The sequence below is a fragment of the Strongylocentrotus purpuratus genome, unplaced genomic scaffold, assembly GCF_000002235.5.
Source record: "Strongylocentrotus purpuratus isolate Spur 01 unplaced genomic scaffold, Spur_5.0 spur5_scaffold_21, whole genome shotgun sequence".
Lineage (NCBI taxonomy): Eukaryota > Metazoa > Echinodermata > Echinoidea > Camarodonta > Strongylocentrotidae > Strongylocentrotus > Strongylocentrotus purpuratus.
In genome coordinates, this window is record NW_022145607.1 from 22,680,214 (window position 1) to 22,693,679 (window position 13,466).

The 13,466-nt window shown below is 38.5% G+C and overlaps 2 protein-coding genes across 2 annotated transcripts; one reads left to right on the forward strand and one right to left on the reverse strand.

The window, feature by feature from the left end:
- Nucleotides 1–1,430: 1,430 nt before the first annotated feature.
- On the forward strand, nt 1,431–4,442 carry LOC115928295 (lambda-crystallin homolog). Its single transcript, XM_030995383.1, has 2 exons — nt 1,431–1,541; nt 3,345–4,442. Exons 1-2 carry the CDS (start codon nt 1,472–1,474, stop codon nt 3,563–3,565), a joined length of 291 nt encoding a protein of 96 aa, XP_030851243.1. The 5' UTR covers nt 1,431–1,471; the 3' UTR covers nt 3,566–4,442.
- Nucleotides 4,443–7,924: 3,482 nt separating this feature from the next.
- On the reverse strand, nt 7,925–10,216 carry LOC115927904 (insulin-like growth factor-binding protein complex acid labile subunit). The gene has a single exon (XM_030994241.1). The coding sequence runs from the start codon at nt 10,214–10,216 to the stop codon at nt 7,925–7,927; it is 2,292 nt and encodes a 763-aa protein (XP_030850101.1).
- Nucleotides 10,217–13,466: the final 3,250 nt, after the last annotated feature.

Below are 13,466 nucleotides of genomic sequence, written 5' to 3' on the forward strand. Positions count from 1 at the left end.
ACGAAATTTTTGTTTTCTTTAAAGGATTTATAGACAAGGCCATTTTCATCCAAACTTCGTATTCGTATCCAATATTTGAGCAGGTTGACCCCTAATACATTGTACAACACTGAATGTGTACTTTCTCAAAATCGTTTTTATAGATGATGATATAAATTCGAATTATTTATACAGTAATGATTTATAGTCAGCTAATACATTTTCCATTCCCCCATTTAGAGTTGATGGGTTTTTTGTTCGTGTGCTTTACGTAACTTAAGAAATAAAAGTAAACTGGTTGAATTAGGTAATTTTCTGAATATATATCATATGTAATGGTTGGTAGCATGGTTGGTACCAAGGTTGGTACCAAGGTTTGCACATCCGTACCAACCAAGGTTGAAATGCCATCTGTCATATCATGGGGGGCAGCTGTATGATTGGCATTTAGATTTTGTTATGTAATCTCTACAGATCAACCCACCCTACCATGAACCCCTGATGGAAATCACCCCGCCCCTTGGATTGACCAGAATGTGATTGACAGTCCTGACTAGGACCATTATGATGGTTGGTACTATAGTTGGTACCTCGGGTAACTGTCATGGTTGAAATGCCCTCTGCTATATGTTGGCAGCGGTGGGATTGGTATTTGAGCTTGTAATGTTATTTTAGGCAGAACATACCTCATGCAACGAAAGCCTTTATCCCAATGTGTATTACTGATTAAAGCATTTTACAGCACAAAAACAACAACTGAAAGTAGGGCTAGTACGAAGGGCATTATGAATTCAAAATTTAATCCACATCCTTATGTTGTAAGACTTGCAGAAAGTATTTAAATTTCAATATAGAATAATTTGATATCATTATTGAGTCAAGGAAGATTTCCTGGTAGATTACTTTGTAAGCTTAAAGATTTATTTATATTAATGAAGGATTATTTTTTTCATTTATACCTCATCTATGTTTTTCATATATGTGGGTCTTTAAATCTTTTACTAGAATTATATCAGTACCATAGATTAATTTAATTTTGTAATGTAAGTAGGGTAGTCATTCATGTTAACTCATAACTTTGGCACATACGTAATGCCCTTATGCCTCTCAAGGACTGATTTCCTCATTAAAACTTGATCTTTTGATATAAAGGGCCATGCAGTAACATTGAAATTCACTCCTGACGACGAATAGTCAACCTGTTCGAAACATCGAGCCACTCCCACCACTCATCCTCTTGGAACGCTGTAGTTCTCCTCAAAACTATAAGCTAAGAAAGATAACCAACAGTCTTTTTCAAGACTACACCAACAGTCCTTTTCAGGACTACACACCCTCAAGAAAGATTACCGAGAGTCCTTTTCAGGACTTCTCAATCCTCCCTCTCTCTCACATGGTGCACCCGCAAGCCTACTGTATATTGAAATTCCTGCTTTTGACATTTTGTTGTTGTCAGGGAGGTGTACTCTCAGCCGATGATGTGGACAAAGTGATGTCAGCAGGACTAGGCCTCAGATATGCCTTCCTAGGATCTTTAGAAGTCATGCATCTCAATGCAGAGGGTAAGTGTTAACCATTTTTTTTTTTTTTTAGTTTCGATTTATGGCGCTATGCCTGGCAAATTCTCCCAGCTCAGTAATCAGTGTGTTGACTCACCACTCGGAAACTACAACAACACTCAAATTTGTCTGTCATCTTGGTTTGAAAGTAATCTTTCTAATAGATCTCAATATGTAGTTTATAATAATAATTCCTCAAATTTTGTTTTTTATAACAAATGGTGTTCACAAGGTTCTATCCTAGGTACTCTATTGTTTTTAATTTACATTAATGATCTTACACATTCTTCTAAAAACGACATTGTTATTATTATTTGTGACAAGTTCACAAGCACAAATCAGCGCCTTCAACTGCACTTCGATGTTAAATGAAGGTCCTTCCCCGCGTGGGTTTTCGGCAACAAAACCAAACAAACAACCAATTTTTTTATTTATTTTTTACCCCAAAATAGGGGTGCGCCTTATACACAGGTGCGCCTTATACACGGATATTTACGGGGTAATACAAAGTTTTGGGAAATTTTGAAAATTGGGTGGATAGTGATTCTTTACAATTTTGATAAATTTGGATGCCCCTGTGGATGTATTATAAGCACGAGAAAATGTATCCCCTAAAACACTTCTGCTTTCGAGAAAAATGGCATATATCAATTTACCGGTGCTCCCTGTAAATTTGGATAAATTTCAAATAGCGCCCACGGCCGTACAATGGTAGCAGCGGCCATGAAAATCTCAAAATATGTAGTTGTGATATATAATTCCAAACGGAAATAGCAAATTGGTCGATTTTTAATCAAGAAACTTTTTTTTTTTTATAGCTTATGGTAATTAATATCTTGACCTTGAGATGGAGCTATACAACATAAAGAGTTTATTATTTACAATTTCATAACTTTAGACTCAGTTTCAACCGACAACGATCACTGCATATTGTAGGATTGCATATGCTTCCAGTTTGTTTACTTAAACCAAATTCATGACCCCATACCAAAACTTTATATTACCTTTAAACTTCTTGAAATTACAGTTATGTCAGCAGAACATAAGCTATGCCTTCTATGATGACACTCACTCCCTTCCTCCACTTCTTCTTGTCTTGAGCATTCTCCTCATTTAGACTAACCTTACTGCTTTCTTTCTTCACCATATCTTGCCATGAACTCCGCTGTCTTCCTTTCCCTCATATGCCATTCACTACCAGATCTCATGCTCCTTTCACAGATTTATCATCTTCCCCAGATCGGAATGTCAATGATCAAGAAGTTCTGCAATTCACATTCATTCTTGCAGCTGGCTGTGTTCTTCATATCTCCTTTTCTTGAGCATTCTTCTCATTTAAACTGACCTTACTGCTTCCTTTCTTCACCATATTTTACCATGAACTCCGCTGTCTTCCTCTCCCTCATATGCCATTCACTACCAGATCTCATGATCCTTTCACAGATTCATCATCTTCCCTTCTCAACACATGACCCATTCATCTCAGTTCACTTCTCTTTACCACTTCCACCACAGTTTCTTCCAGACCGAACCTTTCCATGAGCTCCCTTGTGTTCTTTCTGCTGGACAGTTTCACACCACACATTCTCCGTATCATGGCTCTTTCTGTTCTCTTCAAGAAACCTCCTTCTACTGTCTTCACATTCTAAGTTTCTGTTCCATATTCCATCACTGTGATAATAACATGAGCCTTCTATTGCATCCATCTTATTGACAATCTGTTTTTTATAATTCACAAAAGTGTCTGGTTCTTTAGTAGGTTATACAATGTATCAAGGGTTGTTTTTATATTTGTTTTCTTTCCAGGCATGCAGAGCTACATGGAGCGATACACCCAGAGCATTGAGCACGTTCTCGGTAACTTCGGTCCGACGCCAACGTTCACGGGGAGCGGCCTTGAGCAGATCATCAAGGAGATGGATGCAAAGATCCCTCTGGACAAGCTCGAAGAGCGCCGCCAGTGGCGAGATACAAGACTTGCCGCCCTTGCCAAGCTCAAGAGGGATTTAGAGAGAGAAGGAAAATGAGCCAAGTAATGCCAGAACAATACCAAAGTCCAAATCAACTACTAATTCCAGTCAGGGAAATTTTGTGCATGGTGTGATGCTTTGATGATGATGTGTGATTGAAGACATGGAATGATCACTTATGTGTGTGAAAGACTGAGCATTTTTTTAGCCGGATTTGCATTTTTGAAACTGTGATTAGTAGCAATAATTTGTAATATATTAAAGAATGATTTATCAGGTATGCTTTTATAGATCAGTATTAATAGGGAATGTTAGATTTAAAGGAACTGGCAATTCCTTAAATGGACATCACAGTGCCTTAAAAGGACGTCACACGTAGCAGTCCACTATGTCGACGTGCAAATCTAAAAGTCCCTGATGAGAGTCTTGTGAAACCGTTCAGGTAATAGGACTGACAAATACCTTATTTCATGTAAGTAAATACAACTCACTGGATGTCTTGATTGTAAGTGCTTTATAAGTAAATTTGGAACAAACTACCAAACATCACTGCCCTTGATAGGCGTGGTATGGAGAACGGTAAGACGTCGGCTACCCGCAAAAGGTTCGTAAATCCTATTGACAATACTTGACCATTACGGCCTTTTTGCGGGGAGCTGACTTAATTAGTGCCCTTCTAAATTCTGTGTCACAATGGGAAAAAAGGGTAACAAAATTTGAAGTATCAAGGTATTAAAAATACTATTCATTGTCACAAGGATTGGACCCATGCATGTATAATTTTGGGGCTTTGTTATTTAATAATAATAATAATGATATGAACTTTTATAAAGACCAGATCCTATATGAATAAAGTAATATATTCTACTGCGCTTAATACAGTATCATGTTATTACCTCTATGGCACCTGTTTATTAAATTCTTAGAATAATTAGTATAGTCATTTATTTAAATTTATAAATGGGAGATTTTACAGAAAATTTAATTTTGTGTATACATTTATTTGTAAATTGTCAATGTTTGAGCCAGTAACTTTTCTGAGTTTGAAAACTAGAAAATAAAATACAACTTGGTACAATGATAAAGACGCTTGGTAGAATTCATGTAGAACTCCTTGATCATCAAAATTTCAATCTGGGGAAGATGATGAATCTGTGAAAGGAGCATGAGATCTGGTAGTGAATGACATATGAGGAAAAGGAAGACAGCGGAGTTCATGGAAAGATATGACGAAGAAAGAAAGCAGTAAGGATAGTCTAAATGAGGAGAATGCTAAAGAAAAGAAAAAGTGGAGGAAGGGAGTGTCACCATAGAAGGCATAGCTTAAGTTCTGCTGACGTCACTATTTCTAGGAGTTTAAAGGTAAAGACCAGTTCTGGTCTTGCAATTGCATTGTGAAAGAAACGTTGTGGAATCGATTAGAAAAGGTTGATCATCTAAGCATATAAGTATTGGTGTGTACTGCAAGGTTCTAAATTCATCAAAATGATATGAAATTTGGCCCAGTCTTGGTAAGTTACAAGCACTGTACACAGAAAGATGTATATGGGACTACCGGTACACGATATCTATCCAGTCCGGATCAATATGATAATTTACCAAATATATCAATCAGTAGGCTGTTTCCCGCTAATAATTTGTATCATCATGTATAAGTCATAAAATATTCTTTGACATGATTGGTAATAAGAGCTTCCACTTCATTTTTTGAGAGGGGGGCTTTTCCAAAACTGGTCTATACCTTTCAGAGGGAAATTATCAGAGGTGAAAAGAGGCACTTATCGCACCTGAAAAGGGGCAATGACAAGATATTACAAGGGGCACTTATAATAAAGGGCACTTATAATAAAGGACAATGTGCATTAGTTGAAAGAAAATGTTCACCGATCAGATTTTAAAGGGACATTTATCGGAGGTAAAGGGGGCACTTTTCTGAAGTGAAAAGGAGTGACTACTCGTGCCTGAGAAGGGTCATTTTCCAGAGATAAAAAGGGGCTCTTTTTTAATTAATGGGGGCACTTATCATAAGGAAAAGGAGCACTTAGTAGAATGGAAAAGGGGAACATGTAAAAATACAACTTACAAGGTGCGCTTATCCGAGTTAAAAATGGGGGTAAATATTAAAAAGAGAAGGGGCACTTCTTACAATGGAAAAGGGGCACTTGTCAAAGTAAAAGAGGCACCTCTCAGATTTGAATAGGGCAATTTATCAGAGGTGGAGGAGGCCCTGATCAAAAGTAAAAAGGGGCACTTCTCGAACCTGAAAAGGGGCACTTACTAGAGATTTTAAAAAAACACTTATGAGAATGGAAAATGGACACTTATTGCAAAGGAAAATGGGAACTTGTCGACGGAAAAGAGGCACATGTCAAATTAAAAGGGGCACTTATCAGAGGTGAAAAGGGGAAGGGGCATTTTTACAAATTAATAGGGGCACTTTACCTAAAGTATGTGAAAAGGCGCACTTTTCGGGTGCTTAAACGAGTGGGGGGGGGGGCACTGCCGACATTACAAGTACTCGGCATTAAGCCATGATCAATGCCCGACTCTGTTTTTGGAATTCCCTATATATCATTGTTTTGTGATTTATCAACATAAATATTACCATATCTGTGAATTCTACACCACACACACATCAAAGAATATCTTACATCATGGAATATTCACCTTTTTGAGGAAGTAATCTAAATTGTAAGGTCATCCTATACTCTCATTTAGCCATGATGCTCGACTCTCTTTTCGGAATTCCCTATATATCATTGTTTTTGTGATGCATCAACATAAATATGACCTTATCTGTGAATTCTACACCACACACACAGCAAACAATATCTTACATGGAAAATTCACCTTTTGAGGAAGTAATCCAAACTGTAAGGTATGCATTTTTCTTGTTGACTGATTAATCTTGAAATACTGTAAAGACACGATTTCTCCAGAAGAAAATGGATTCATTCCATAGATAACTTATCATCTCTTAAGAGCCAGGAGGGTATTAACTATGTATGCACTTTTGGCTCCAGAAGATGATGGTTTGTGCTTAACACTCGTTTTATATAATAATGATATTAATAACAGTAATGATAAAATAAAAGTAGTGGTATGGTGAAGATAAATGGTTTATTGATAGATTAACAACAACAAAACATTGCGACATGGCCGAATTGTGCGATGATTTTACAATGATAGAGTGCATACAAAAATTGCAATTTGCTTTGACAAAAATAGATAGATACAAATTATAATCGACAGTTATAGAGTTCTTACAAAAAATGTAATCAGCATTGACAAATATAACACATAGTAATCAATGATAAAAATAATAATACACAACATTTATTAGGGCCTTAATAAGGGTGTCTCTAAGCGCACCATTGTCTGACTATAATTATTAATCAAAACTTATAATAAACACACAAATCATAATCTGTTCTTTATTCAATAAATCATGCATATATAATAAAAATAACAATGGGATCAAACATACATAAGGTCAAACATAGGATCTAACATAAGATCAAACAAACAAGAAATAAGACGTAGTGCACCTCCTTTGACCGACTCACAACTGCAATCAATCAACAAATAACATTTTGTGTTATCATAATCTTTTGTATCAACTAATATGGCATGTGATTCATTATTCTACATGAAAATGTAAAGACAAAATATGATAATATACAGACAAAAGTTGATATCTTTATTTTTACAGCTGTTATCTGTGAAATTGATAATAATGATGATTCTTCTACTGCTGCTGCTTCCTACGATAATGCTACTATTCACTTTTCTATGATGCTTTTTAAGCTTGAAATTATTAGCCGGACCTTAGCTCCGGTATCGACCAGGGTACAAAGAGTTTTGAAGAATACATTTGATCTAGTCCTAAATTACTGCGCAGTTTATGATAGGCACTTCTTTTACTATGATGGCTTCTTGAAAGAAAAAAAGAAGAAAATATCATTAAGGATTTATTGTATGAAAAGTTTAAAAAAAGGAACAAAGTACTAATGAAATGTTGATTAAAGAGAGCAGTTTCTAAATTATTCTTATCTTGATAATGTGAACTTCTTCCCAAACCCCCCAAAAACTAACCCTTTTTGAGGCCAAGGAAAAAGAAAAAAGGCCGTTCCTTACTCAATTTGTTTTGATATTATACATTCAAGAGAAGTAATTTTGGTTATTTGTGGGTTAACAGGATAGACTTTCCCCCCAAAACCTCGAATAAACAAGTTGATTTGGAATATACAATGTATATACATATTTCGAAAGAAAATGAGGGAGTAATCATGGTTGAGTAGCTTTAGCACCCCAATTGCTGGCCTCCATTTTGAAATATTCGTAAAGGTTGAAAAAAATATCCCCACTGGGATTCGAACCGGGATTTAAGCTACCTTAAGTGTTGTTATACTGGTTCTATTCATTTGGGATCAGATCATCGGTCCTTAGGTTGATGGTCAGATTCTTTGCCAATTCCTTCCAGAAATATTCTTGACCTCTCACATCCTCTGTCCAGTGGAGGTAAGGTCTGCCGTCACTGAGGAACAACCTCGCCAAGAAAGGTATCTCATCATCTGGGATGTCTTCGAGGAAGACAACGACTACAAATTCGGTCTGGGTATCACTCACGTGATCCATGGCCGTACGAAACTTGAGCATGAACCAGCGATCACGCACGGCGGCTCTGCTGAGTAGAATGATGGTCTTGTAACTCCGGCTCACTACGTAGTCAACGGCATCCAAGTAGTACATACCCGGTATGAGGTCTGCGTCACCAAAGATGTTCCTTTGAAACTGCGGTAGCTGGTCTTCCAGAGTTGGTCTCAGATTTTCGCGAATCCATTCTTCGTCGTCGTCATAGGAGATGATATTTACGTCGAACTCATAGTCGTTATGGTTGCGCGCGTCTAGCCTCTCCCTGTACCCAATGACCGCCAATTTTAGGAGGAAGAGTTTGTACTTTAGCTTCCATCGCTTGTAATAGACGAGCACGAGGAACACAACCAATGATACGATGACAATTGGAATTAAACTGAAGATGGCATAGTTGAACCGACATAGTTCAGAGGGATTAAAATGAAGTAAAGGTTTCTCACGGAGAGAAGCCAATGATGATGGTGCACAGAGAGTCTGATTCTCATTGGCAAGGCGTACTGTTCTATTCTGATTCAGCCAATCTAGAAGCCACTCGAGATCACATGTACAAAAAAGTGGGTTCTTTGAAAGATCTATTAGTGAAAGAGAAGAATAGATTGGTCTAAATGTGCTCTCGTTTAGAACCGTTAGCTTGTTGTTTGCCAATGAAAGGCTTGTAAGCCTTGAGTTGTTCAAGAACGTTCCTTCATCAAGGTGTCCTAGAATGTTTCCATCAAGTTTAATGCTTCGTATTTGCCCTAACCCTGTGAGTATACCAAAACGAATCTGTTTAAGGTTATTACCTGATAGTTTCAGCTTCTGGAGTGATTCCAAACCTGTAAACACAAGAGGGTGAAGGTTTGAAATAGCGCAGGCATCTAAACTGAGCTCCTGTAGAGCAGAGAGGTGATGGAAGATTCCATTACCCAGGCGGAGTTGGCCAATTTTCGGATTCTTACTCAAATCCAATGTCGTAAGATTGAACAGTCCTTCGAAAAGAGAAACATTTGTGTTTGTATCCCACAGATCAGATGACGAAACTTGTGACTCTTGTATATCCAAATAAACAAGATTCGATGAGTATTTGAAGGATCCCCCAGGGTGAAAAGGACCTATACCTATCTTACCGTTTTTGTTTTCTTCCATACGCAGCGACTTTAAAATCGGACTGTACAACACCAAACTTACGATACTGCATCTTGACAAATCAATGGTGTGAATGCTATTTAGTCCTGTAAAGGATGTCAAATAAATCTGATTAAGTCGTTTGTTAGAGCTTAAGTCTAAAAGGGTTAAATTTTGCAAACCAAGGAATGCAAATTTCGAAATATATGTCAATGAATTCCCTAATAAATACAACTCAGTGAGGTTGATTGTCCAATTATGATTACCAGTATTTATACTCCTTACCACATTTTGATCTAATTTCAACACTTTCAACGCCTGCATGCCGTCAAAAAAGTTCGGTTCGATTGTAGCTATTTCGTTAATAGTGAGATTAAGTTGATCGAGCAGCGTCAGATTCGAGAAGACGAATGGATAGAGGGCATTCACATTATAAAAGGTTAAATCAAGAAGAGTGAAGGAATAATCTCGCAATGGAGTAAAGAAATCTTGAGGGAAAGGACTTAAATCAACAGCAGAGACTTTAAGCCTCTTGATCTGCGAACGAGAGATTCCGGTTGTGAGGTTTCTCAGCATCTCGGGTGTCCAAAAGTGGCCTCCGCCACCTAGCACAAGTGAGCGGGTATGTAGTGCAGCAATTGCAATGGGATCAATCAACTTGATTGGGTTTGCACCAAGGTTCAGATAATCAGTTTGACACGCATAGGTGAAAGTTTCCTTTGTGAGCTGTTCAATGTGATTTCTAAAGAAGCCAGCATATCTTACTGAGCCACAAGTGCTAATATTGATGAAAGTGAGGTGGTTGGAATTTAAATCCAGGTAGTCTATGTGTTGATTCCATATTAGGGTGTCGTTGGGAAGGGATTTCAAGTTTGATCCCGATAGGCCCAGGTAGGTCAGCTTACTGGCCCATCTGAATAAGCCTGTCACTGGGAGCAAGTGGTACATATTTAATACGAAAGACTAAGAATGTGCTCCACCTAAAGCAACGATATTGCGGTTTTTCCTTCTTTTTGTATTTCTCTTTTTACTTCAGATGATAAAAATTATTAAAAAAGAAGTGACAAATATCTTTAAAGTGTACCGTACCTTTACTTTCTGGATACCGAGGAAATTACACACCACTTGGAATACGTGGAATTGGTAAACGTGGAAAATGAAAGCACACCCGACTCAAATCACTGACTTGTAGCTTCTGCTATCTGCACACTCAAGTCAGTTCACGGAATATGACATTTGCTGAGTTTAACCTCTGCCATTTCTGTCAGGGTGTTTACTGTTTCCTTCCTGGTCAGTGTGTACATGAATAAATTAATTTCTTGTTAAAGGTAAAGACCAGTATTGGTAACGCCCCAATTTCAAAAAATGAAATGGAAGCTCTCATTACCAATCATGTGAAAGAATATGTTTTGACTAATACATGATGATAAAAAATTTGCCGGGAAACCGCCTACTAATTCATATATTTGGTAAATTTATCTCTCTCATGGTCGTGTGAGAGAGATAGGGTAGTCCCATATACATCTTTCTGTGTATAGTGCTTGTAACTTTACGAAGAATGGGCCAAATTTCTTATCATTTTGATGATTCCAGAACCTTGCAGATGCTAGATGCTAGATGATCAACCTTTTCTGATCGATTCCACAACGTTTCTTTCACAATGCAATCGCATGACCATTACTGGTCTTTACCTTTAAATGAATGAATTAAATGATTGCTTCAATTGTGAAAACCGATTGCGGAAGTGTGTGTGGGGGGGGGGGGGGGTGCAACGGGGAGGAGCACGCGTTTCCCGCAGAAATTATTCTTGTTTTTGTTCTTATAATTATCATTATTATTATTATTATTATCGTTGTTATTATTATCACTATCATTATCATTATTATCACTATTGTTAAGCTCATTGTTGTTGTTCTTAAAGACTTGTTTAATAATCGCTATCCCCTTCCTATCTGATTAAAAAAAATAGATTGAAGATGTTCTTTTGTCTGGCCAAACATGATCCTGGAAACTAGTCATGATGATAAATTGATTAAGATGGAAGAGTGTAGCTGAAACCGCCCCTTGTGTCATTATTCTCGGACTAGCGTAAATTGTCTGCCTTTGGATTTTTTGTATGGCTTCGCCGTGGATTCTTACTACCAGGAATTTCGAAAGCATCCCTTCTCCCCACTCCATGCTCCTTCTTTCCCCCTCTCTGTGTCTTTCACAAACACAAACACACACTCCCACTACACGCGGTTCTAGGACACCTACCCATGGGCGTCGCCAAAGGGGGGGGGGGGATGTGGGGGTGCGACACCCTCCACCTGTCAGGATATTGTCGGTAAAATTGCGCTGCCGTCGGGAAAAAAGAGAGAAGGGGGAGGGAAAAAAGAGTGGGAAAGGGAAAGAAAAGAAAAAAGAAAAGGAAAAGAAAAGAAAGAAAGGAAAAGAAAGAAAAGAAAAGAGAAAGGAAAGAAAGAGAAAGAAAGAAAAGGAGGAAAAAAAAAGGAAGACAAAAAAGAGAAAAGGGAAACAAAATAAACGGGGGGGGGGGTGAAGAGAGGAGAGAGAGGGGGAGGTAAGAGCCATAAAAAACGAGGAGTGGGAGTAAAAGAAAGGGGGGGGGGGGTTGTGGGTGGAGTCGTCTCGTCAAGGAAGCAAGAAAGACATGGGTAAATATGTTGCTGTGTCGGGTCAGCTGTGTCGGTATTCTTGCGGTGAGATGTATATTGTCGTTCGGCCGACAAGTTTTTTCACCTACGAACTGTGACTTTTTATCTGCTGTGACGACTTCGAGAGTGACTACAACTACAATACTTGTATTTTCTCGAAGTTTTACTTTCCTATAATATCAGCTAAAGAAATCAGAGGTTAAACATTTTCGGGGATACTAATTCAAACAAGGATTAAGAGTCGACAACGGTACGACGAATCGTCTTCCTTTCTCTATATTTTGATGAAACGCCAAAATTTCCGCGCTTTGCGCGGGTGGGGAAACTTCATTTAGAAGAGTCGAGAACGGTACAACGAATCGCTTTCTTTCTCTAATAATTTGAGAAAAAGTCTAAGCTTTCGCGATTCGCGCAGAAGGGGGGGGGGGACTGAATATAGACAAGGATTAAGAGTCGAAAACGGTACAACGAATCGTCTGCTTTCTCTAATAATTTAATGAAACGTCAAAACTTCCGCGCTTTGCGCGGGAGGGGGAAATTTCATTTAGACAAGAATTAAGACTCGAGCACGGTTCAACGAATCGTCTACTTTCTCTAATAATTTAATGAAACTTAAAAACTTGCGCGGGAGGGGAAAACTGAATTCAGATACGGATTAAGCGTCGAGAACAGTAGGCCAACACCGAATCATCTGCTTTTTCTCAAAATTTTAATGATACGTCAAAGCTTCCGCGCTTTGCGCGGGAGGGGGAGAAACTGAATTCAGACAAGGATAAAGAGTCGAGCACGGTTCAACGAATCGTCTACTTTCTAATAATTTAATGAAACGCCAAAACTTCCGCGCTTCGCGGGGCAGAACTGAATTCAGATAAGGATTAAGAGTCGAGAACAGAACACCGAATCGTCTGCCTTTTCTCATAATTTAAGGAAACGTCTAAGCTTCCACGCTTCGTGCGGGAGGCCTAACACCGACACCCCCTAATGAGCGCGCTTCCCTTGCTCACTACCGCCCTCCCTAAAATAAGATCCTAGCTCCGCACCTGCATTAAAATATATAGCTTTGATGTTGACTAAGTTGACGAAATAATTCGTATATTTATGTCGTCGAGGAAAATGATAATTTGCGCATACGGAATTACTATAGATAGTCCATAGGAAAAACAATTTAGCCTTCGGCCCCGGGTTTATAGGGTTAAATTTGTAGATATTGGGATATTTAATTTTGTCGGTAATTGGTGGCTAGTTTTGTCGGTAATCGTTGACCTCTACACCCCCCCCCACTGAAAATGGTCTAGCGACGCCCCTGCACCTACCCCCTGGAGAACCACTCCCGGATAACCACCCCTGTAGGCAGTGGCGTAATGAGCAAAAACTTTTTGGGGGTCAGAACAAAATCTTATCACCACCAGGTAGGCTAATGCAGGGGCGGCGTCTTCAAAAATAGGGATGGGGCACCAACAAAAAAGGGCACCTGCACAGGGAAACGTCAACAAAACCTACACCATATGTAGACATTGGTATATACCCCAACATCGTCATGA

Bases quoted from the DNA above. Each gene is read 5' to 3' on its own strand.
- LOC115928295 (XM_030995383.1), top strand. From the start codon at position 1,472: ATGTCAGCAGGACTAGGCCTCAGATATGCCTTCCTAGGATCTTTAGAA. The intron at 1,542-3,344 runs GTAAGTGTTAAC...TTTTCTTTCCAG, and splicing joins CATGCATCTCAATGCAGAGG to GCATGCAGAGCTACATGGAG.
- LOC115927904 (XM_030994241.1), bottom strand. From the start codon at position 10,216: ATGTACCACTTGCTCCCAGTGACAGGCTTATTCAGATGGGCCAGTAAG.